The following is a 27,190-nucleotide window of genomic DNA, read 5'->3' on the forward strand; positions in this document are numbered from 1 at the left end:
AAAACAAACTTCAAAGCTTAGAAAAGAAAATTTATATTTATAAAATAGTAAAAACACGGGGATTTTATTTTAAATAACGCTACTGACGTGTGCCATCTACTCGTACGCATTCTTCAAATCGTATAGATTACGACCAATCATTGAAAACTCGCTGACATATCGCTGGTGGGACATGGAACATATTTAGCGAATTTTGTGTTTGGTATAAAAACGGCTCATTTCTCCAGTAAACATTAAGTTTACATCTGCTAAAGACTCATTGGATAACTGAGATATCACACGATCTTGTTAAAACCAGGTCCCGCGGTTGAAGGCTTTAAAATTGAAATTCGCACGCCTTTTTAACCCCACCTTTTATTTTCATAATATAAGCAAGCCTAAAGAGGTATAGTTATTCGATACATACACATAATCAAAACGATTCTTAAGTGTTTTTGCAGCAAAAACTTCAATTTTACGCAAATGCGCATCCGGACAACCTATCTCTAATTATAATTTAAAGCAAAATAAAATGTTTTTTTTTTTAATAATGACCTTATGATTTGAACTAAGATTGCTTGCAGTCGACCTTTTTACGATTTAATTTGGATGTGGTCATGTTGCAACACAACGTAACACGTATTTACTTCATATACAATGAATGTGTTATTGTTTTAATATTTCTACCTTATAGATTGAGTGCGATCGCACCTATGTTAACAGTTAGATAAAGTTATCATCATCCTCATCGTCATTACAACCGTAAAGCGTCCACTGTTGGACACAGAGCTCCCTTACACAAAATCGCCTGTCCTCCCGTATGTGGACGCTCTACGCTACTATTGACTATCCGTGGTCTTCACTCTGGAACCTTATGGCCATAGCGGATACCTACCGACCAACTATCTGTTCAACTTGCCAATCCGCTGGAATATGACGGTCACTTTCGTTCGTGTATAATCTGTTCATTCTTAGTTTAGTCTCGTAGAAAAATCCTGATAATAGAATATTTATTGAAATCAATAAATAAGAAACATAAAGAGTAAGTATGCTATTCAATTTAGAACAAATTTATCTCTATCTTGGACATTGAATGAAAATATTATTTTAAAACCAAACAAAAGATAAGCAGTTCCTACCTTAATAGATTCGTATAAGAGAAAAAAGAGACTCCCTTTTAAAGGTGTTTCTTTTTTGTGTAATCTACAAGTAGGTGTTAATAAGCATTTATATAAGCAGTAGTAGCCTTGTGGTAAAGGAATGAGACTTGCGATCATAGTTCACAGGTTCGATTCCTGGGATACACTCTTATATAATTCGCACTTTGTGCATTAATTGTATGGGATTGTCACTGCTCACAGAGAAGTATCTAGAGGTTGGGTGGCTGATATCTACTCGGGAATATTCCTAACAAATTTCAAGTCAGCAAGCCTTATGTTTCCACAGTTATCATGATGAATTAGTACATAGGTGGAAATCCTTAGATATATATAGTGATAGATTAATGTTCCCGGCGAACTAAATCAAAATCCGTAACACCCTAAAAGATATCAACTAAGGAAATTTAACCTTTTGCAGCTTCCTCCACACGCCAAACTAGACTATTACTTCCTATTACCTCCTACTACACCCTTATAATTTGCATCGATGTGGTACGCATTTGCTTTAAGCGAGAAATTTGCATTAATAGCGCATGAGTGAAAAGCATGTTTAAAAAAAAGATAAAGCACACTTCAACTCCTCAGCTATTTGCACATACTTGGTGTACATGGCTTTACCATAGAAGTAATATTTTTTATTTACACACCTATTACGTAAAACCTTCCGGGCAACATATACAATTTATTTTTCGAAAACAATAATGAAGTTTGCAAAAACGTTAAACGCAAACAGAGTAACCATCCGACAAAACAGAGCTTCATATTTGAATGCGTTTGAACTTTCTAATGAATTATTTTTATTTACCATGTAATTGTTATCCTATAACAATGCAAGATCGCTTTGTAAAATGAATCATCAAGCATACGCACACGAAAATCCAACATCATCTACCACCAGACATAACTCGACGTCTAGTAGATACGGATTCGTGATTGTATTAGATTAATCTGTCTAGACATTTTACTTTGGCGAGGAAATGCGATATTTTATTACTATTGGCACAAATAACCGGCATAGCCTGCTGCTATACTATTTATAATCAAAATAATATAGACCAATAAGTATAGTTATAATATGAATTCAAAAATTATTGGTCTATATTCCCTTATATATTTCCTTATACACACGGTACCTGTTTGATAATAGTTTTGAAACAGTTTGTCTGTTTATTTATCAACACCCATATCAATAAATTGTTACTGCTCGTAATGTGAAATACATACACAGGAAAATAATATTTATCAATTTGACACTAATATTAAATAAGCTATTAATTTGCCGTAAAATATTATGAAGCTTAAGAGATATAGGGTAAAAACCTAAAAGTGTTTATTGAAGATTTTATTACGAAGTCTACTCTTGTACAAGAATCGCATCAGCAATGCTTAAGCAATGATCCCATCCAAAAGTGATGACGACTAATGAACTTATTCCATATTTAGTTCCTTGCACATTACTTTGTTTTATTTTTATTCCCAACCATTAAAAATATTTTTTGATTTGTTTCTGTTGTTTCACTAACATAAATGACTGAATTAAATACATATTGGCAGCCTATTTCCTTTCGCACGATTTGACGTAACGATATTGAAGATTTTATTTAACACGGTATTAACACGTATCTTCAGTGTGAATAGGGTAATAAGTGTATACGTGTCTAATCAGTTTTTGCTCGAGACTCGCGTTTAAAGTCCCCGCACTGGAATAGACTTCGCTATCAACTTAGAGGTGCCGACTGCCTGTTTATTGATCCCGCGCGGACAGTAAAGGAGTCGCGAACCAACGGTAAAACGGTGACGTCACCGCCCGATACGACAAAATTCGTAATGGTATCGTGACAATTATATTGATAAATTAAAAAGTTTTTTGATTTACAGTTGACAAACGAAACTATTAACTACTAGCTGCCACATAGAATTCGCACTGTCAAACGTCGTTGACCAGTGGTAATTCAATAGACCAAGTAAATAGTGAGATATTCATAGTAACATATATTTATATATATGTTACGATAACGTATATTATCTCATTGTATACTGTATGTGTAAATTTTTTGGTTATTAGATTTCATTGACGTCAACTCATTGACAGGTATGAGTGAAGTGTTTAAAATTACGTATTTATTTAATCCTTGCAATTTCGACCTTTTTTCTCTTCATAAAACCTTGACGATATGACAACAAAAATACATATCTATTACATGAAATGATTTCACCACACAGACAACCACTGCTTCAAAATATACATTCCCGTGTATTTCCAATAGAACCGAGTGGTAAAGGCCTGCACCCAGGTCTCCGATGACCTTAACAAGTTCGTTTGTTTATCTTGTGGGTGCTTTACGCTATGCTTGCCCGTCTGTGGTCTTTAGTCCAGAGCGTTAGGGCCCCCGTAGCCTTCATGCTTTCATGCAGAGGTCCTGCGCTACACTTGGCAGCCCGTGGTCTTCACTCCAGAAGCGACCACAGAGTTGTCTCCTCACTATACTAACGTATTACCCACTGCCGCTACAACTTGATATTTCACTGGACTATGTCAGCTTCGTTATCTACGGACTTCCTCATTCGTGCTCCGATCTCATAGAGGAATCCTGAGAATTTCAATGTAACATATAATGAGATCGCAAAATGTACGTTTAGTAACAGTATTTTAAACAGTTTGCGAGTAGTTGGGCTTATATTGATCTACGTCTACGTTTAATCTCTCGTCTACTTAATTATTCGTAACTTCGCTCTAACTTTGAAACTGAATCTAACAGCGCCGCAGGGAAGAAGTTGTCGGACGAACCAGTTCCCGAGAGACCTTTCTCTCCAGCTTAGACAGCCGCCCTCGCGATCGTACTCAATTATTCTAAAACATAATTGAAGTGAAGAGTTTAAAACTTAACATTATAATTATCCAACCACTTATTTACACATTGTATAATGGCGAACAAGGAAAGATATAATAAACAGATCCCGACAAGGAAAACTTCAAAGTACTTTCAGTGTTCGCGATCGCGTAATGACAGGGTATACATTTTTTAGACGACCAAAATCAATATCGAATGAAACTATATGCTTTAATCGGGATAAACAGAAAAGAGAAAGGAAATCACGCTTAGTGATACAATTCGAACAACATTACTTGTCAAAATTCAGATAATATAGCTCCAATAATAGGAAATTATTATGGTACCTTCCAAACCCTGTTGTTGCAGTTGACGATACTCAATTTACGAAATTTGTAGAAGTTCGATTGAAAATTAAATTAATTATGTATTATAAATAAATGCTTCCATTATTAAAGCAAGGAAATAAATTTGATGAAAAAATCTTTTAGTTTAAATTTATTTTACACTACACGCATCTTAAAGTAGGACGCAAGATATTGTCTTATTATCTGGAGATAGTATCGTTATTAAGTTACGTGAACAAAACGTACATTCTCAATAAAAAAACTTTTAACATTTTCCTCTTACAAAATGTACAAAAACGCTGTTAGCCGAAAATAAATAACTGTTCTAATGAATTTCTTCTTTCGCTCTACTCAACGCGGTTGTTGGGAAAAATATGCTAATGGAAATGCGTTCATACACGAAATAATGTTTGTGTAAACGCATATATGCGATGAGTCTCATGTTTTCAGGTTACTTCAAATCTAGAAACATAACGCAAATTAACTAAGAACAAGTCAGTTGCTTATTGAGTAAATTTTTTTAGTATTTAAGCCGAAATATAAACGTTCAGCTTAGCTGGGCTACTGAGGCTGACTTATTCACACTTGGACGTTCTCCCGATAACAAACCATATACGGTCAACATAGTACTATTAGTTCAGATAAGATCAGTTCATTAGTAGTACAGTTTCTGATAATTCATATTAAAGTTGGATATGCAGATCCCTTGGATTTTTTTTCTTTAATTCAAATAATGTTGCCATAGAATTCAAAAATCGGATGATTTAAAAAAACAAGTGTTAAGTCCCGATGCACCAGATGAGGGGCAGCTTACGTCATGGGATGCATGAACTAAATTTAACGCGGAGCGGGGAAATCGCGTGGGCAAGTCGCTTGTCAGAAAAACGAGGCGAACGGGAGAAATGCCGCGTCGCTTGTCGCGTTTCGGTGCACTGGAAATAGATCGCGTGGTGCTTGCACACTAGAGCGCTCATGTTCGGCACTGGCCTAGTCAGTTGGTTATCTATGAACTCGCTTGGGCAAGCTGCTATTGCTTTTGAAGTATAAATAGTAAAATAATGTTAAGCGAACAATATTCATTTAATTTTAAGTTATTTTTCACATGTCTCAATGGTAATTGGTAGTAAACGCTTTGAAGCGGTAAACGTAAAGCTCTATAACAGCAAAAAAACTTTTAAGCTTTCACAGTTATTCCTAATCTCCTTCTACAAAGTGATTGCTGAGAAATATGTTACATTAATTTATTTTTTCTATTGTAATGCGACAGATCAATAACTCCTGACAGTACTAAGTCTGCAGGAACAGATCGTGAAGATTTATTATTTTTAATCTATAGCCGTACGAATCTTGATAACGCTTTTTCTTGTTACGTCATCATGACGGTATTATTACTGTAAGCATTGATGATGGGATAGGTTGTACCATAAAACAAGTAATAGAAAGTGAGCATACTTGCACCCTTTTAAAGTTTTAACGTATATAATCAATCGCAATGTATACTAGTTCTGTTTGGATCGGTCCAATACACTATTCGCGTGGAAATCATGGAGTCTATTAAGTCGCTCTGTTATCGCAATAGAAAGTCGCCGCGTTAACGGGATAACGGCATCGGAAATTTAAACGCTCGGAGAGAAGGGTCACATTGCATACAAATTGAACCTATGTGTGATATTATTAGCGCTGCTTAGTTAAATTTAACCAACACGTTAACGGTGGCTTTGGAAGATTCGGAATATTGAAAATTGTAGATTCATAACTTAGTTTTGTTCTGCCTGTGCGCTTGAGTACCTCAGTCTAGATCAAAGTTTCTTCGACTTATTTCTCATAGAGTACTTTCAAAATTTACCTGGTTTCGGACCCCTTGCAATATATCTACCGTATTTTTAAAACTCGACAAAAAATGTGATGTTATTTCATCAAACCACAAGTCGTATTTAGTCTGTTTACATGTCTCTACTATAGATATTAATGAAGCACAATTTTAGTTCTTTACTATCGAATCCAGATTAATTTTCGTGGACGTACGCTTACCCATTGCCAGCCTCCATTTTTTTTGTCACGGCAACGTAGACCACCGCAGTCTTGCGTGGACCACTGGGGATCCGCTCTGGGAACTAAGTATCTACATCTCTTCACAGTAAGTAAGCAAGAAGGCTCTACGAAGAGGAACGGCTAAGAATTATTATTAGTTATTAATTGGATCTTATTAGTTTGACGATCTTTTCCCAAGTGCAACAGTCACCGAGGTTATTTAAAACGCTGAACCACAATCCGTTTCTACAATTATATTATAATTTAAGGACTTTTAAAAACTTTAAAAGATTATACGACTCTTGGCCGATACAAGATTTTACGCGCACATTAATTTCATCCAATTCCTCATAAATAGGAAAACAAAAACAGTCGCTCAATGCCGAAAACCAGCTAATATTAGTTAAGATGCTATTATTAGCGACGTATTCATCAACCGCACGCGTGAATACTTCGCATAAAAAGCAACAAAACTTACGTACGTCGTGTACTTTTTACGAGTTGCGGGATGAAATATTACTTCCAATACACGTAAGAGGATTACGTTTTACGCAAGAGGCCATAAACGACACTTCTTGGGATACACACCGTCTGCGGACGAGCGGCTCCTACATTGTAATACGTTGCGGTTGTTTTACTACCAAACTATATTTCTATCATACATACCTAGTGTTCGAGAACTGAACAACATACACTACAGGTTCCCAGATATTTGTTTTAGTCACGTCAACTAGACCCCCGTCAGTGTGTGGTGGATCCCTGAGGGTCCACCTGAACAAATTTTGGTAACTAATTTCAAAAGCTTTCATTAGTGAGAACTTTTTTTTATGATCCTTTAAGTTACTTGCCAGTTAGCTATTAACACTAATTCTTAAAATAACATCGTTAATTTTTATTTCATATAGGAAAATTTTTATATACACAAGTGTGAAGTAAGTACACACACTGGATAACAGAATGACATCTGAACCTTATAAAGTTATTAAATTTATTGCTGATAAGGAAAATGCATATAGATTATGTAATAATTAAGAATTAGAAAAAGAAGTATATCGTTATATATGGTATTTTAAACTAATACAGATTAAAAAAAATATATAGATTTGATGTTATAGTTTCATATTGTTTAGTATAAAGTTCATATCACATAACATTATACAGGTGATTGGTTAAAAGTGTAAAAGCTTTAAAACAGTGAATGTATACACCTGTATGCCAATCACTCCAGTATTTCATTCTAGTCAGCAATTCCAGAAGGTTTAGTAATTCTATTATGTTCTCAGTCTCTGTAATAATGTTTTAAATGTAGACTTGTCAAGGTCCTACAACACATGCCTTTATAAAACAGACATGAGGTGAATATTTTTGTAGTTTCATTTAAAATGTATTAATGACATTAATCACTTAATAAATTTTATATCATCATATTTATATAATAAAAATATACATAAACCAGTACATAGATTTATTGCTCCATACAATTGTACAGATTTAACACCTACAAATACCCACAAACAAACAAAAGTAATATAGGCAAACAAAAACATATATAAGCTAAAAGCAAAACCATAGCTATTGTTCCCTGGTCTTTAATTTTTGTAAAAGTTTCCTATATAACTTAACCCCCATGAAATAAATGATGATGATGATCTAATAATAAAAAAAATACTTTGTACATAGCAAAAACTGTTCCTATAATGTTAAACAAGGTATCTAGTCCTATTAGAATTTTTTGGGGAAGGTCTATGTCCAGCAGTGGATGTCTTGTGGCTGAAAAGATGATGAAAAAGATTTACCACACAGGCATAAAGTTGTACCCATTAAACATGAAAGCAGAAATGAATTATCTCATCAGAATATTATGAATAAATATAACAGGCTGCAACATATGTAACACTCTGTTTATCAGTGAAACATCTGGTTATAAAAACATCTGTTTAGAAAAAAACACACTGAATTAGCTTTATATCATTTTTAAAGGCTCTGTAAATGGCCAGTTGTTATTGACAAATGTAAACTGTTGTGTTTGTTGATTGGTCAGCACTGCTTGTGACTCATTCATATTGTCACTGAAAAATGTTTACAATAGACAAACTTGTTTTGAATTTATGTTTAGTTAGTTGCTAGTTAATACCTTTAAAATTTGCCCATACAATCATTGTCACACTTACAAATTTGATTTTGAAATAAAAAAATCATTAAATCCTCCACAATTTCACACAAGTTTTATATATTTTCTCACAAGTTCTAAATTCCTATAAGAACTGCACATCTTGAATCTCGTTAATAAATAATAAAAATAAGTAGCTTTTTGTTGTATGCTAGGTGTTAATTTTAAAAAGTTAATTTTAAAATTTTCGAAAAATAATTATTGTTTGGCAATGAACTTCAATTAGATTAAGTTATACACAAAATAATTTGTTATCGACAAATTATCATGTCTGTTAAGGTGCATAACAAAAACAAACTAAATGTTTAATAGAAATAGAATGAGTGACTTCTCTTCAAAACTGATTTAAGTTATCACTGAAACTTCGACTAATTCAATGTGCAAAGACCAGAGAATCGTGAAGAGAAGATAATAACTTACCTTGAACATGGGGCGAGGATGCCTTGGCTGGGACGGTGCGGTGGCCGTAGCCGCGACCGCGGGGGCCGGCGACGGCGACGTCACGTGGTCCGCCGGCAGCGACTCCGGCACAGTCTGAAGAGTTGGCCGCATAGTAGTCGACATTTCAGCACCAGTTCGGACACTTTTCACCTCGCTAGCACACCCTCACTGCTCGCATCCTCTGCGGCCGTCGCCCACTCAGCCAGCCCGGCCGGACCAGACCTTCACCAGCACGACGCCGCTGCCTCCAAATCAACTTAACCGAAAGCCGAACAACAACGCCCATCTAACCGCATTTTCGACCGTAAAAATACATAGTGAAGACCTAGCGAGACAGCTGGGACACTATACGCATTCCTATTTCACTTTCACGTAAAAGCTAACGATCGTCGAGATGGAAAACGGAAATAGACACGCAAAAAACTATTAGAAAGCTTACAGTGTCGTCTCCTGTCATAAACACTACGAAAGAATTCGGCGTTTCGGACAAATGCCGACGCGTAACACGTTTTCTATAACGCGAACGACCAGTAAAAACGTTACAAAATCGTTTATCGGTTAAACGTTCGTCAATTTAATAACAAAATTACTAATTTTATTCACTTAATTCCGCTAAAAGTCCGTATATTCTTGAATTCGCTCTCAAGATGGCGGATTTTACCTACTCTCGTAAATGGGCACAAGGCTGACACGAAAACATCAACCGGCTCTCTATCAATCCCTTTCTTTGGATACTGTGTGGAGTGAGACAGTAATATGTGACTAACTTCACCGGAGTTTCATTAAACGTCCACATACGTCACAGAAATTCTGCCAATAGAGCATGCGCGAACCTTAAGGTGAACGCATTTTTAAGCGTTTGGTTTTTTAAATAATATGTTTGTCATAAAAGAAATATGCCCAAAAGAAAACAAATTTTCTTTTAAACCTAAATAACAAATTGATATATATTTTGAAATAAATAATACTTTATACAAAATCTATTATGAAAAATGAGTAAGTTTAGAAATATTTTTGAGATATATTACGTATTGCGACATTCATAATATGTGTGTATTGTTTTATAATTAATTATAGATAAAGGACCTTACAATGTGATGAGATTTAAATAAAAATTTAATAACACCTTGCTCAATGTTTTACGCTATTATTTTTTGATACTAAAACACTGAATCCTATTTATCAAAAATCAAAAATGGCTGTCTTGTTGTTGGCGACTGTTGGGCGCTTGTTTAGGGAATAAATGTTTATTTCTTTGTTTTGATGTCCATTGTTATAAGTACATGTGTGATGCACGGTAAAGTGCTATGTGTGATTAAGTTACTTGGTAAGTTTATCAATGCTTACGCTTGTTCTTGTGATCTTGAGAAATCGTTAACGTAATAACTTAGGCGCAACGTGAGCTTTTTGTGCGTATTCATAATCGTGTCATTCAATACATAACTTACTTTCTTTCGAAAGGCATTCAACGAGGTTATTTGAAAGTGACGATCTCTTCATTACTATCAAATATGTGATGTGGTTAACTTATTGACCTTAACTCAATAATTACAGAACAATAAATGTCCTTTACGGCGCAATGCCCCTGTTCTTGAGCGTTCGATGATCGTTTTCTTTCATAAAGTGTACAATTATATTTGTTAATTGTAATACGAAAAATAATTCCATTCCCAAAAAGTTTTGAAGTAAATAGACTTTAAATATTTTGAGAGAAACAGCAATTTATAATGTTTTCGGCTTGTGTGATATCACGTGTGATTATTCATACAACTATATAGCTATTGTTTTTTTTAATTATAATTAATGTAAAGTAACACATGTTTTACAATATTTGACAATTCCACTTCATGATATTGTTTTTGTTTATTTCAGCCCTTTCAAACTGTAGTTGTCTGTACCTAAAGCATTTATCTGATGTTTACAAAAGAAATTAGAATATATTATTAAAGAAAATATTTTTCAAGATTTGAAGAAGAAGATATATATCATGTCAAAAATGTGGCCTCAATCTCAATACTCCCACACAAACACACCCTACCAGAGTAATGCAACAAAGACCAATGAACATCAGAATCAGCAGAATTTGAAGACTCTGGGGATGACTTCTGCTATATCTATGGCAGGTGGGTTTCAAATTTACTTTATTTTGTTCTTAACAATGTGTATTTATGAATTAATGTCAATTTGTGATTCATACTATTTTTACCCAATAAAACAAAATCATTTATGTAATTTTTAAAAATTTTCCTTATCTGATCCAGTCTGACAGGGTAAGACCATAAAGATTGTGGATTACATTGGCCACAAAACTTTATCTGGAAGAATAACTATAAAAATTGTACATACTATGAAATTTACTGTTAATGTTTATTATTAACAATACATTTTTGAAATATCCTGAACAAAATCCCTAAAAATCATATTCCTTTTATACTTATTCAACAAATAGTTTTAATTAGTATCCAATAATAGACAGCTTACATCAAATGTCAGAGCCTTATCTTGTCTCAATGGGTCGGTTTCCACATGTAAACAATATTGAACTCCTTTGTGTCAGGAAGTCAAAAAGTGTGGCAACAATTATTTATCAATGCCATGATCCAGGTTTTAAAAAATTGTTATGTTAATGAGTACTAAATTTTGAAGACTCATAATAAACAAATTCCAGAAGCCTTGAAAATTAATTCGGTTTAATGGGAAATACCCAGTAATTTTGCATGTTTGTTTGATATGAATGGTCTAGAGCTGGTGACTGATGTTTATTTTAAACCTCTTACAAAATTTGCAAATTTTAAAGTTCTCAAAATTTATAAGGCATATAAAATTAAGTGTTATCTTATATTTGAGGATTAATGAAAAAAAAATTCAATTATTATTTATGGATTTAGTTTTTACTTAATTTTTTTTTGAAGAACTCTTAAGTTGTTAACAGATTTTTATACACTACATAGAACATAGGAATAAACAACTTTGAACAAGTTTTAAAAAAGTTAAAATTTTTGGCGGAGTCATTTTTATGGTTTTTTTACATGTTTGTAAAATACAAAAATTATTTAATAATATTTACAAACAACAAATTATTGTCTGTGCTTATTAAAAAATTATTTTTGACAAATAATGTTGATTAGGAAGTCAAGTGGGGAAATATTCTCCCTTGGGGTTTATTATTTACCCAACTGAAAAATATCTGCGGTAAGAAGACATTCTGTTTAGTGCCAAAAATCAATTAGACAATATGAGGTGTTGCATAGTATTGTGTATTTTAAAATTCCTACTAAACCACAGTTATGAGTTACTGCACACTAATATGGCTGTTACCGGCTAGACAATATTTACAAATCTGCTTCGGATCTCATGTTTCTTATGATGTATCACCAATAACGAGATGTGGAAATGTTATGTTGTTTTAAGATATGAACAAAATGAAAGCATTTTAATTGAAGTTGATAATTTTTAATTATGATTAAAATAAATCGAAAAATTCCTAATGGAAGTATTACCTTAATTTATAATTATTACTAATCAATTCCAGGACCAAAACCCATAGATTTTGAAAAGACCAATGAACTTAAAGAATCACTTGTGCCATTTGGAGTGTTTGAGTCTGAAGCTGAAATGCACCATCGCATGGAAGTGCTGGGCACATTGCATCGTCTTGTCAGGCAATGGATACGAGATGAATCACTGAGAAAGAACATGCCGCCCAGTGTGGCCGAGACTGTTGGAGGAAATATTTATACATTTGGCTCATACAGACTTGGAGTGAGTGTTAAAATTATAATATTTTATTGCATATGTACATTATATATTATAGCAAGTTAAATTGGAATTATAAAAATCCACTAGTTTCCTCAGAATTTAGATAAATCTGTATAAGATTACCATAATTTTGCACTTGTACACATGTTAACTTCACATTGTTTATTTACCATAATGAAGCCAACACTTCATCTATAACTAAATATGTACCTGGAAATCTGATCCTAGAATATAGTATAAAATTCATAAATAGTTCAAATCTTTTCAAAGCTAGATTAAAAAGAAATGGTACATGCTGTCTACTAAAAGACCAACTAATTGAAAGGTAGTTTAGACACTTAAAATTGATATAACACAATGAAATTTCTTAGAATTATATGATTAATGTAAGTTAGTTTGAACACTGTTTTTTTACTTTATCTCTGCTTGGTCAAATATTAACCCATAAGTAGATATAAGTCTACAGATACTAAACATAACAATAATAAAATATTCTGCTTGTAATTTTTTTGAACTTGGATATGGTTGTGGTCATTTGATTATTATTAAATACAATCATTTCCAAGTTCAATATTAATACACCAATAATACTTGTAAAACCTTCATTGTAATATTAAAGGATTAATTTAATTATGAAGGTTTTGTAATTTAAAAATGTTATTGCAGGTGCATCACAGGGGCGCAGATATTGATGCACTGTGTGTGGCCCCAAGACATATTGACAGGTCGGATTACTTTCAGAGCTTTTACGAGTTATTGAAAGCACAACCCCAGGTAAGGTTTGCTTTATTATTTTAAATTTATTTTATGACTTTAAATTAAAATATTTAAATTCATACTATTTTAATTCCAAAATATTGTAGTGCCCTCTTACACAATCTATGTTCAGAAACTTTTTTTAATTGAAAATAAAATTATAGTTTGGTAGTCCAGGAATAAACCAATTATATGTCTGATAATAAATATAAATCAGGATTGTCTCACTTGGGGACACTCAAGTTTAAATGCTATACACATATTGAGTGAAAGTTCAAACCAAGGCGCTTCATAGTCTTTGAGCATAGTTGTGAAAAACTTCATCAGCGCTTTATCACCACTCCATGGCAATTGTAAATGTCAATAAATCAAACACTACTATTCCATCCTAAAAACATCTCAGTTGTGTTTCTTTGTAAGAAATAAATTAAGAACGTAATATATATAGTTATTTGAGGTCCATCATACTATAAAACTAATGAAATATCATAACTTGTCTAATTTTATTGTTGTTATTTTGTAGTCTAAAACATATACATTAATAATTTCTGTTTAAGGTTAAAGATTTGAGGGCTGTAGAAGATGCATTTGTTCCCGTCATAAAGATGAATTTTGATGGAATAGAAATTGACTTGTTGTTTGCTAAACTAACCTTGAAGGAGATACCAGGTACAAATTTATTATTGACTGATATAAAACTTTAAACATGCTTATATGTGCATAAATGCAAAATGCGTAAATGAGAAATTTTACCTGAATTGTTGTTTAAAAATTTCCTTTGAGATATCATTGATCTTATATTTATATAAAAAAAAATATTTTGTTATTACTCTGCTGTTTTCTTGACAAATATGAAGGACTTTCAGAGAGTTTGAAAATATGTGATTCTTGGAATGCCCACTTTGCTTAGTATTTTAATATTGGAGCTTTGTTTATTGATATATTTCGTAATTCTATCTATGCCTTTTCTTTAGACTTACATTTAAAATTAACTATTTATGTTAATGTTTTTTTATCTTCAGACTCTTTCGACTTAAGAGATGACATGCTACTAAAGAATATGGACCAGAAATGCGTTAGATCGCTCAACGGCTGTCGCGTCACTGATGAAATTTTGCGTCTCGTACCAAATATCAACAACTTTAGACTCACACTACGCGCTATAAAGCTCTGGGCTAAGCGTAAGTATATTTAAAATATTTAATTGAAAACAATTGACAACAACAACCTGCCTTATCTTTTCCTAATATGTTATTTATGTATAGCTTTTTGAAATCTATCTTTTTAAAGTATCTTATCAAATATTTATTCAGGTGCATGTTATGTTCAAGGATTTTAAAAAAGATCATTCTTCTTTAAGATATTTCTCATCGGGCGGGTCCCGTTTCTTTCTATCCTATCCTAAAGAGATTAGAGATATTGTCATAATAATAAATTTTAATTTAAATTCTTGTGAGTTTAAAATATATTAATAAGTTACTAACATATACCAATCTCCCCGTCTTATGCAGTCTGTAGTGCATCACAGTAATTCATTCCTAATGACTTCCTTATTTAAATAGTCTGTTGTTTGAATGATTGCTTCCTGATGGTTTTGCCAGTTACCTTAATTTTCTTCATGTAGTCTGAATTGTTACAAATTAGGAAGTATTCGGAAGTACTCAGCAAACAAACAATGGATAGTTTGGTTTTGATGCAAAGGTTGTTTAGTATTGAAGAATAATGTCTAATTTTGCCTCATACAGATACTAAATGTAGATACTGACAAAAATTTTATACAGACTTTTTCTGCCTTAATTCTAATTCATATCCTCCCTGCTCACTATTACAATATGCTAAAATTTAGCTGCCATAATAACCAATGGAAATACCATTAAGTTAAATTTGCCCAAAATAATTTTCTTTTCTGTTACTCATAGGTCACGGGATATACTCCAATACATTAGGTTATTTAGGTGGTGTGTCCTGGGCGATGTTAGTAGCCCGCACATGTCAACTCTATCCAAACGCTCTACCAGCCACATTGGTTCACAAATTTTTCCTAGTCTTCAGCCAGTGGAAGTGGCCACAGCCTGTTCTCCTTAAACAGCCAGATGCCGTGAACCTTGGATTTCCTGTCTGGGACCCTCGCGTGAGTTTAAACTTAATTACAATTATTTAATTTATGATATCTAATGAGAATTTAAATTTGAAGAGATGTTGAACCACTTAATTGTTATTTATACATAGTTAAGTAATGTATTTGTCTTGTTTTTACTCGGTACTTATAATTATAATAATATTGAAAGAACGCCATAAATACAGGAGAGAGCTATACATAAGGACATATCCACAAAGATATGAATTAACATTAAATAAACTGGACTATTTAGAGATATTGCATCTCAGCATCCCATAGATCCACCATGTTATAAGTAGAGTTGTCTTATATGGGGGTTGATTCTGGCAACCTACATCCCACATTTAAGTGGCCCTTATTGTAATGCATTAGTGCTCACCTTCACTTACTAATGCAGCTTTAGAAGACTTTTCTAGAAATGAGCTTGTGTTAGCTCTTGTTGGGCTCAAATCTTTCAGAAAATTATAGTGATCTCATCATCATTGTTTATATTTTGTAATAAACAATGTTTTTCACATTCACAAAGATAAACATAACAAACCCAAAACAACAGAAGAAATTACACACTAGAATTTTTATCTCAATTCTTATCCAGTGATATTTTGGTAAATACATTTTTAATTTTTTTTCTTAATTAACCACAAAGAGTAATTTTCAGTGACAATTACAATTCGTAATAACAAAAATAGTAATATAATTTTATTTAGGATCGATAGAACAACACACGGTAGTCCCAGTTTTTTTTGTTATAAAAAGTTATGTAATAACTTTCTACAGTATATTGGGTAGAGCAATTCCTATCTCTGAAGTTGAAAGTATAATGCAAATTATATAATTTCCATGTTTAATTACATTAATAAATACATTTAGTTAAAAAATTAACAAAATTGGTATAAGATACAAAATCGAAAATATTGATAAAAATAATTGGTAAAATGTGATACATTCCATCCATTTATGGTCATAGTGGCGATTTTGGAGAGGCCTGTGCCTCACAGTGGGCGTCTATCGGCTGAAAAAAAGGGAGGGATTGATTTATCTTTACAAACATTGTACTAGAAAGCCATGGTATTTTATTGTTAGTAATACACATTTGCGTCTGGCTTCAGGTGAACGTATCGGACCGGTTCCATTTGATGCCAATCATCACGCCGGCCTATCCCCAACAAAACTCCACATTCAACGTTTCAGCATCCACACGCTCCGTCATCATGGAAGAGTTTAGACTTGGTTTGTACCTACTTTCAGTCGTAATTTTGCAAGCGATATTATAGTGGGAAGAAAAAACGATTGTATAAAATGTAAAGCTGCATTCACAAGACTGTTTTTCAAAGGATAAGCAAGTAACAATATGCATTAAAATCGGATTTCCAATAAAATGAGACTGAATGAATATATTAAATGAGAAAAAATTATTTATTTACCAAAATAGAATTCAAGTAATGACAAGTTAATATCAGCTATTTTATATATATATATATATATATATAATTCTAATTTTGTGTAGAAGTTCATTCTAAAATAGACAAAATAGATTTATAACGATTGGGACGGGAAAGTTAAATGAATCTGTCAGAAGGGCCAACTATCATATTGTCTTATTCCCAGGCTTGGCAATAACGGATGAGATTATGCTGGGAAAATGTGGGTGGGAACGACTGTTTGAAGCACCAAACTTCTTCTCGCGCTACAAGCACTTCATTGTTCTTCTCGTATCTTCCGCCTGTCCTGTTGATCAGCTGCAATGGTGTGGCCTCATTGAAAGCAGAATCCGACACCTAATTAGTGAGTTATACCTTTTTCATTTTATAATTATTAAGCATTAACCCTCATTCCAAAATGAACTCAGATGAGTAGTATTTGGTTAACTTTGTAACATCTCGTCTAAATCGATATGAGTTACGGATCCGAAATATGGGTGCTTACGGTGGACTTTATAAGAAGGCTCAAGATCATCCAAGGAGCAATGTAGAGATCTATGCTCAAAATTTTGCTGGGTTACGAATCAGAAACAAGATCTTCAGGAACCAAGGCTACTAACGTAGCTCAAAGAATCACGTCGCTTGAGCAACCGAAGACCGTTGGGGCCGAAAGATTCTTAATCGGCGACCACGATCCGGTAGACGCGTTGTGGGTAGGCCCACACTAGGACCCATGACATGTTTAAGATCGCGGGAAGTCACTGGATGCGGGTATCCTGGGGTAAGGCCTCTGCCTTTCAGTGGATAAAAAAAACAAACTAGTATTACAATCAAATATTAAGTTCTTGCTCCGGCAGTATATATTTTAGAAAAGATTGTAATCAAATATTGTACTTCTTTATTGACATTAAGGAAATGAAAATGTGCAAGTGAGATAATAATCTACACATGCTTGTGCATAAAAAATACAAAAAAAATTCTTTAGGACTACAGCCAAATATTAGGTATCTGATTATAATAATACTTAATTTTGATCCTATCTTTGTTTTCAATTGTTTCTTCATTACTAAAGGCTGTGTTTGTCTTGAAATGCCTTGACGGAAACTATGACTAGATCCTTCCATACCATCCTTTCCTCTACCTTCTTCAGGGTAGTAGTAATTGAGAGTTCAGTTGTTGACTTGGCTTGATCAAATCAGCTATTTTGTCAGGTGATTGTTCCACATAGCCTCTCATTGTCAACCTTTCTTACAAGAAGTAGTTTGTCTAAATTTTCTGTTTGGTCTGTAAGGGATAACTTAAAATATATTTAGGTAACACATTAGGGCCTAGTTCTGGTCTCATGCAACTATTTTTTTTATTATATTTATTTAACTAACACAAAAAGGGCATATAATAATAAAAAAAAGTAAACAATTGGCAGTCTTATTGCAAACAACTATTTTAGACGACTATTCTTATTACATGTAGTAGTTGTTAAGGCGACTATGCAAATTTAGCTACATTTTCTTTTAAGAACTATGAGAGTAATTTACCGTGAATTACACATGGATATCATGTCGATATTTGGATCCTTAGCCCAGATATTTTGCTACTTTAGACCTCTTTAATCAGAGACTACAAACCAGCAAGTGCAGTAGAGGATGAAAAGAAGACCTTGTTATGATCGTCTGGAGACGCTGGCATGATCTCGCTCAAATCGGTCCAATTAGCAATCTGTGGAGTAGGCCTATGTATAGCAGTAGGAATTACATGACGGTGATGTAAAGTCATGATTATTCTAAAAGTATGATAAACTCAGAGAAATTGTTTTAACGTATTTAGAATTATTTTTGGCTAATTACTGGAATAATTACTAACTAATTAAAATCAAGGTTATACAACAGCATTCTAATAAAAGCAGAAGGTTTAAAATATTTTGTTATTTTAACTTTGTATTTTTTAACTAAAACAGTAATATTTGTACACTGAAAAGCTGCTGAACTAGATTATGGTAACAATTTTTTTAAATTAATTTATTTATGATTTATTTCAGCCACCCTTGAGAGAAACCAGCACATAACTATAGCGCATGTCAACCCTGAGTGCTATAACTCAGTACCACTAAACACAAACAACGGACAGCCACTTGCTCTACCTCCCGGTATGTTGATTTCTATACTACAGCTTAACAATACATTATCAAAATAAATGATTATTCCGTGTAGGCCATAATTGTCCATTTTTTTTATGAAAAACTTCTGCTATTTGAATATTTAATTTTACTGCTGTATAGGATTTTAGGAGTGAAGAGGTTCTATATCTTAATTGAAATGATGACTTTTATATGAAACTAACCGCATGACTGTCCCATAAAGAATGCTTTCACAGAATGCTTTTATTAATAGTTTCTCAGTTATTCATCAAAATCTTCATACATTCCAAAAGTACAACAAATAATTTATATATCATCTTTTATAAATGAGTGGCTTTTTCACTAATTTAAAAAGCAAAAAAGAAATTACAACACCACAGATATAAAAGTGATGATAATTAAAAAAAAATTCGAATTCAAACTAATTATACTAACCATTACGAAAATGCAAATGCAGCAATATATTTGCTTAAGCACACTCAAAGTTAAATGGCAGTGAGATAGTGCCGCTTGGTTTGTTTCGATATATAATCTGAAAGCATGATAATACTGCATAGGTGTCAAATGGTTAACAAAATTATATGGCTATATAAAGTTGCGGTAATAATGTCACACATTCGTATGTACTGACACACGTATATTTCACGCTTTCTTGCCTGTACTTCAATAGCAGAGGCATGTAATTATGTTATATATAAATATATACCATGTGAGCTTCATTTCCTTATTATTTTTTGAATATAATATTGTAGCACATGCAGAATATGCAAGCTTAAGGCTGTGTGATTACTGTATTTCATCGTAATTTTATTTTGTCTTATACAAAATTTTTGTTCTAGATAAATTGGTTAGGAATAATAAGAGTTAAAACGTCGGATAATAATCTGTATTGATTTTTTCAGGTGCACCACTGCCGACTGACCCGGCGCCGGAGATAAAAAAGAATGAACTGGTAAGATCACTATGAAGAATTTATTTTAAATAATCATTTTTGTAGGAGAGTTTCATACAGCAAAATATCATCATCATTATCATTTCAGTGGTAGGCTATTCACTGGTGGACATAGACCCTCCTCATAGATTACGACCACCTAAAAAGTTGTCTATTCTCCTTGTGGGTAGACATCCTCCTGTAATGACAAAAATGATTACATAAAGAATAGTCTGATATTATATGGAATTCTCATAATCAAATTGAATTTTCCATATTGAAATACTTTGTTTAATCTCATCTCATGTTCACATAAGAATCAACAGGAAATGATAATCATTAGTAATGATAAAATAAAAATTAAAACCTCAATAACTTGGTCACAATCCTCTTTAAAGAATATTTCTTTTCTACTTACAGAATTCTATTATAACTAAATAACTTATCTTAAACTATCTCATTACAAATGTATAGTATTTTTCATTTTTTAAGAAGACAGTAATAATAATATTATATTTTTAAATATTGCAGCATATCAACTATATATAATATGTATTGGTGTCAATGTTCATCTAAATTATATAATCATAATTATTGCTCACCATAATTAAAATAAATTAACAATTACCTAAATAATGTCAAAGTTAATTAAAAAACTTTGTGATTTGTAATATAACTGTCTCAATACAGTAGGTATCATATAAATGTAGTTTAAAAGGCTAAAATAATAAAAAAAACTAAATGGCAGCTGATATGTTTTTTAAACCTACACAGGTTAAAGGAAAAAAATAACTCATACTTAATCATAAAATAAATATGATTTCTTAATTATAACAGGCTCATTGGAGTAACCTTTTAACAGGTATGTCTGGAATACAAGACGAACACATTTACAATGTAATAGTGTTTAGTATTACTGATAACTTATTAAATCAGGTTTAGGGGTTCTTATAATATGTTTAAATAAAATTAATTATTTTTTATACAAAGATAGGCAATGAAAATTAATTATAAAAATAATGTGCCATTTTGTTAACATTGGCTAAAGGTTAATGATTTAGAATTGAACAATAAAAGAATTGTGTATTGGCTAATTTGGTAGTTTAAGAATCATTGCTAGACAGAACTAACATTAAATAAACAATTTATATCTTTTGTTACTAATAACAAGGTAATGATGATTACACAGCAGGATAAAATGTCAGTCTACTCAAGTCCACAGTACAATGGTTGACTTGTTCTCTAGCTTTTAAATTGATTGTTTCTGTTTACCTATTACAGTAATGATATTATATAACACACTTTTATAGGGATTTGCACTTGCAAACTGGCATGTGTAAACTTATAGTCTGTTTTCTAGTAAAAATTAGTAAAATCAAATGGGTTTAATTATTTTCTATTTTGGTATAATTGTGTTATGCAATATTAGTTTGTATTATAAATGTGTAAAGTAGCACCGATCAGCTATGGTCGCGATCCGTAAGATGTCGCTGTAGTCGGATCCCGTTGTGTTGCAGGGCGAGGTGATCGCTAACCACTGCTCCATGTGGTTCATTGGGCTGGTGTTTGAGAAAACCAACGTCAATGTGGACCTCACTTACGATATATCGTCCTTCACTGAAGCGGTTCACTATCAGGCTGAATACACAAGCGTGCTGAGGGAAGGCATGTCCATTGAGGTGAGTTATAGTGGCAATAGGCAGACGACACGGCCGTTTTATGTCCACTTCCATAGTGAATGCTGGCCACCTCCACCAGGTTCTACTGGAAATCCATTAGGAAGATTTCTTTATAGTAATTAAACTCAAGCGACATCATAGATTATGTATTAGACAAAGGTCAAGCTGTCTTTTCTAAAATAACTTGTGTGCGTCTAGTTAATTGTGTCATTCCCACCTCTCATGGCTCACAAACCCCAGACAGTACCTTGTTAAGGCCAACAAGAGATGATGACGATCATATGGTATTCCAAAAGTTTAATAAAAATAACCATTCAAATTATAATAGACACATTATATGTTAATATATAACTATGACTCAATTCCATATATCTTTCAGGGAAGATATATATATATATATATAGAAATAATTATATGAAGTTATAACAAACATATATATATATATATATACATGTCATTTCTTGGGTGTATTGTAGGCGCGTCACGTCCGACGCAAGCAGCTGCACCAGTACCTGTCGCCATCGCTGCTGAAACGTGAGCGCACGGTATCAGGCGCCAAGCGGCGGCCGCCGGAGCTCGCGCCGCCGGGGGCCGCGCCCCATAAGCGCACGCGTCGCCTCTCCGACAGCAGTGTGAGCCTTGCACTAGAATACTCTTCTTATATACTACTACTATCTATCCCAACCCCACTTCATGACACCTGTACTGCTTTTTGTTGTATGTTATTTCATAAAACTCATTCTTGGTCATTTTCAACTTGCAAACAAAAAAATATCGACCAAGTATTGGCAACATATGGTACTGTTTTGTCAGTCAGGTGTCTATTTGTTCTGTTATCTAGATGCCATAATTTTTTCTATAGTTGTAAGAGTTATGGTAAAAGAACATGCATTTTTTATGCACACTCCCCTAACTACTGTTGTGGGTGGTATTTGACATAATTTCCCTAAATAAAAATTTGGACATCCAACTGGCTTGGAAGATTTACATGCTGTAGTCAATCTAGTCAATATTTTAGTCTCTTCTTGACAATTGTTTGTGGTGATGGATTGCAGCATTAGTTATATGCCATGAAACAATACATATTGCAGCATGTTGTTCTGCATGCATTGGATAAAGGAGATACTGAAGTTGCTGGCTAATCACCATAGCTGTATCCCATACATCCATATTGGCTAGTGACCAGAGAATTTTTTATATTTAAGGTTCACTTCTTTTCTCTTTATTTTAACATATTGTTGACATGCCTATAGTGAGGGTGAATCCATAAATGTCTAACTATATGAATAAGTTAGTGTGTTTTCTCCAAGGTGAACTAGATCACAATCTTCGAAAAGATTATCGAAAAACCTGGAGTTACAACCGGTTTTATTGGAAATCTATTAGAAAGGCCTATATACAGCAGTGAAGGTCTTACGGTTAAAATTATGGTGATGATTGACTAACTGTGCTCTTGTTCTGTGTTAATATTTAATACAAAAAAACCATGAAAAGAACTTTCGTCATTCAGAAATTAAATTTTATTTTATACCCATTTTACAGACGGACGAAGTGAGTGTGTTATCCTACAACGACGATTCAAATTCATCGAATATGTACGAAGTGAATATTCAAAACGGAACCGGTCCGGCAGTTCTGCCCGCGGACCAATTGGAGCAGAGAAACAAATCGGACAAACAGATCCCAACAGAGCACCCATCCACATCAAACAGCATCGTGTGTACGTAGCAGTACGAACAGTGGCGTAACCGGTTCATATTCGGAACCAGTAACGTCAAGATAAACAAAGTGAAACGTGCTTAAACTACCCAAGTAATGGACTGAAATTGTGGTAGTTACTTGTGAATGAATTGTGATTCTAGCTAAGGATGAAGTGACACTTCACAGTGCACATGTGTAAATGTTTTTCTTTGCCGCTGGATTTTGGTAAGTCGGTTCCAATGCCTTGTGAATTTGAAAGAGAGAATGTAGGTAGTCGGCAAACTATTAACATCAATGAGTGAAGGTTTCATTTTTCACTTTTTTAATAACTGCTGATAAATTTTATTTTCTTCGATCTCATTTGCTATGTTATATAGCCTGGCATTGTTCAACTTTCACCTTGAATAGTTATGGCAGATACATTTGACTAAAGGTTTCATATTTTTATTTATTAATATCGACGCTAGAGGTCACATGTGCGTATCATTACGTATAGCTGCCGACACTGATCTTGGGCGCAGGCGATACTTGGGCTGGTGAATTGTTGACTGAGTTTTCTCGATCGCGAGGTGGTAAACTAACAGAACACTAACTGAAACAGAATGCAATTTGCTGCAAAAGCATTGTGTTTCAGAGTTTCCTGTTAATAATAGACTACTATGCTATGTATAAAATACAATTCGCTAGTCCTTGCCTTCCAAAACGCTCAAGTTCTGTGCCGTTTACGATAAGTTTATTATAGTTAGGGATTTATTCAGAAAAATTAAAAAAAAATTAAGTCTCAGTAAGTGTATATTATAATTTGACTTTCGAAGGTCCTGTGTTTTTTACGTTTTTGCAGGTCGTCAACGGACAGACAAAATGCAGTCGCAAGTAAGTTTTGTTCACTAATTCGTAGGTTGATATTTTTAATAGACCTTTACAGGGAAACTATTGATAATTATGTATTTTTTCTATTTACTCTCTCGTCAAATGTTTAACAGTTTAATGGCACTTCTAGGATTTTTTAATGAGCCTAATAATAAATGTGGAAGTTCTATGCTTGTGAAAAATTTTTAAATGAAAATGGTTCTTCCCTGCAAAAGGTCAAACAGTACAAAGTGGAAGAAACACTGTTTTTGTGTGTCATATCCCTTAAATAGCTTAGTTGAATATAGTTGTGTTGAATTGCTGAATACATGTTGCAAATGTTAGACATATATTGCATTTTTTGGACTGAAGATGTACTTCTTCTACTTTTTGACTTGTATACATTGCCCTGAATGAAAAAACCCGGGTATAAATGTAGTGACTTTTATGTCAATAATTTTTCTCTTTAAATAAGTATTTGAATGTGTGTTGGTTTTGCTTCATTCATGTTGACAATTTCAGATTAATAAATAATGACTCATATCTGTGATTTGTAAATATTACACATTAATAAATATACTTTTACGTTTTGTGTAGTAGATTAAATTATTTAAGGCATTTATTGCAATTGTGTGGTAATATATCATGCTTACATTGTCTTATGTATAACTAATCAAGTTTTGGACAGAATAAAAATTAAAATGAATTGAATAATTTTCCCAGTTTTTATACAAGCAATTGTTATGAAAATATACAATTGTTGATGCATGACTATACCATGACAATTTTCATAATAATTCAAATATAAAAGAGCACATAAAAATTACATTAACATCAAAAGTGGACACAGTGCGAGGGCATAATAAAGCTCATGAATATTCATTACATAATCCAAACGATTCATTGCTAACACCATTACCTCATCAACCAAAGTTATGAACAAAGCCGGGGGCAATGTATATAGGCAATGTAATTACACAACATGTTTTCTCTGCTTCAAGATGTGTTCTAAAGTTGAAAATCAATATCAAATGTTTGTATTTACTATCATCGTGTTTTATTTTATTTATTGATTATCTTAATAATCAAACTTTTTAATGGCAATTGATTTGGCACATGAAATATTTAATGGGTACAAATATTAATTGTACTATATTAAATCAAAGCAAGATGTATCGTTTTATTGACATAACATTTAAAATCATTATCTAGTTTTCATATATTTCATTAACTACTAAATGGTCTCTTGAAAAGTAATCAAAATGGTCTTCACTTGTGATCCTAAAAACCCTCTTTACTTCTTTTTCCTACATTTGTTAACAATAACAAGGAATGGTATATTGTTAAAGTACTAAAAATTTTAGACCCACCGAGCAATAGTAGTTAAGATGTAATTAATAATAAAGTTATTTTCGATCCGCCATTTTAATTCTTCATTATATTACCTATGACCTAACTACACTTATCAATACAGAGATCACTTTTAAAAAATAATCTCGCCGCAACTTTTTACTATTCAAACGAAGTTATTTCAATGTGTTGACAGCTTAAACTGCAAGGGGCCCATTTGTAACATACATCTAAAAATACACTTTCCTGACCACGAAATGTAAGGATGGAGGGTAGGGCCGGTGCCTCCGTCGTTACATTTCCTGTGACACCTCCACCCACTGAGAATGTAAAGCCTAAAAAAGTGGACCTTCCCTTCATAAGAAGAATGAGCAGTAATGAATATAAATGAATTAATATCTGAAATTTAATAAAGAGAATTGCTTTATTGTTCCTTTATTGTTGTCTTGAATATTCTAAGAATTCATTGTATTGAAATATCTTAATAGTGATCATCAAGTTTTCTCTTCTCACCTCCTTTAGACTAGATAGACATAAATGTGGACCGAAAACAGTATATATCCAATTTGATTTTATGTTAATAATTAAAATAATACTTAATTTGAATCTATCAAAACTACATTTCATTATTTTTTTATAGCATAGAAAACATGTTGAAACTTCAATACTCCAGAATCCAATATTAACCATAAAAGTTATAAATGATTCCACCTAGATATTAAGACTCAAGTGTAGTTGTTGTAAGGACCTTCTAAATACTTTGTAAGTTGTATATATCAATAGCCAATTGATTATAATTATACATGGAGTTATATATCTGGAAAAAAATTGAAAGCAAATTGAAAAACAAAAAAAAACGAAATAAATGTATATACAAAAATATTGTTTTATTGAACCCATTTAAAATGTATGCCAGAAGAATCCTTTAAATTCTATAACACACACACTTTTATTTCAACTAAATACACCAACAGCCAAACATAACACACGTTCTCTGAATTTCATATAACATTGCACAAATTTAATTATGTTTGCCCTTTGTAGCCTTTAGCTAAACCTTAATAAATGAATTAACGAATATAAAAGGGGTCCTAAATAACAACAAACATGCTACAAATAATAAAAAATTAAATATAAACAAGACAATGCAAGGTTTTCACATTTTATATACTACATTTTACGCACTACACTGGGTGATTAGATAGGCGTAAAGGCTGTAATGAGGTGAATGTGAAAAATGAGCTACAGCTAATTTGCTGTCAAGTATTGTAATAATCAATGGTTTCATTGAAAATTGTAATTATAAATAAAAAAAATTGCTGCCATTCATAGCTACTTGATGCCAAGCGTGCAAATTTTTTAATGACTGGACCAAAAATAAGTATCATCAGCAGATATGTCTAGCATAGATAGCTGTCTGGTTTGATTAAAATGAATATTCGCAATTAACGACCTTTTTTAGTTTCTTTCATGCCGTAGAGTCACTAACATCTATGGGCATAAACTGTCAGTGTTTGTTTACTCATGTATGG

The 27,190-nt window shown here is 32.8% G+C and overlaps 2 protein-coding genes across 4 annotated transcripts in view; one reads left to right on the forward strand and one right to left on the reverse strand.

Moving 5' to 3' along the window:
- Positions 1 to 9,667, reverse strand: part of LOC137924914 (MAP/microtubule affinity-regulating kinase 3-like) — a 214,709-nt gene extending 205,042 nt beyond the window's left edge. The window contains exon 1 of the mRNA XM_068768322.1: positions 8,939 to 9,667. Coding sequence (XP_068624423.1) covers positions 8,939 to 9,082 — 144 coding nt within the window. The 5' untranslated portion in view covers positions 9,083 to 9,667. The remainder of the gene's footprint in view (positions 1 to 8,938) is intronic.
- A 497-nt stretch (positions 9,668 to 10,164) lies between these two features.
- hrg (hiiragi) lies at positions 10,165 to 26,510 on the forward strand. Of its 3 annotated transcripts, none has more exons than XM_068768347.1 (14): positions 10,165 to 10,286; positions 10,832 to 11,082; positions 12,492 to 12,721; positions 13,385 to 13,492; positions 14,032 to 14,143; positions 14,497 to 14,655; positions 15,394 to 15,605; positions 16,703 to 16,823; positions 17,202 to 17,378; positions 19,050 to 19,157; positions 20,051 to 20,100; positions 21,576 to 21,758; positions 22,235 to 22,390; positions 23,301 to 26,510. In XM_068768347.1, the coding sequence occupies exons 2-14, from the start codon at positions 10,947 to 10,949 to the stop codon at positions 23,484 to 23,486; spliced, it is 1,938 nt and encodes a 645-aa protein (XP_068624448.1). In that variant the 5' UTR covers positions 10,165 to 10,286; positions 10,832 to 10,946; the 3' UTR covers positions 23,487 to 26,510. The 3 variants fall into 3 exon arrangements, with proteins under 3 accessions (XP_068624448.1, XP_068624450.1, XP_068624449.1); XM_068768349.1 differs by having other exon boundaries at positions 21,597 to 21,758; XM_068768348.1 differs by lacking the exon at positions 10,165 to 10,286 and adding an exon at positions 10,584 to 10,644.
- The last annotated feature ends 680 nt before the right edge of the window (positions 26,511 to 27,190 follow it).

Source organism: Battus philenor, unplaced genomic scaffold (assembly GCF_028537555.1).
Source record: "Battus philenor isolate CCGP_79_NKW_IND1 unplaced genomic scaffold, ilBatPhil1.0.hap1 SCAF_25, whole genome shotgun sequence".
NCBI lineage: Eukaryota > Metazoa > Arthropoda > Insecta > Lepidoptera > Papilionidae > Battus > Battus philenor.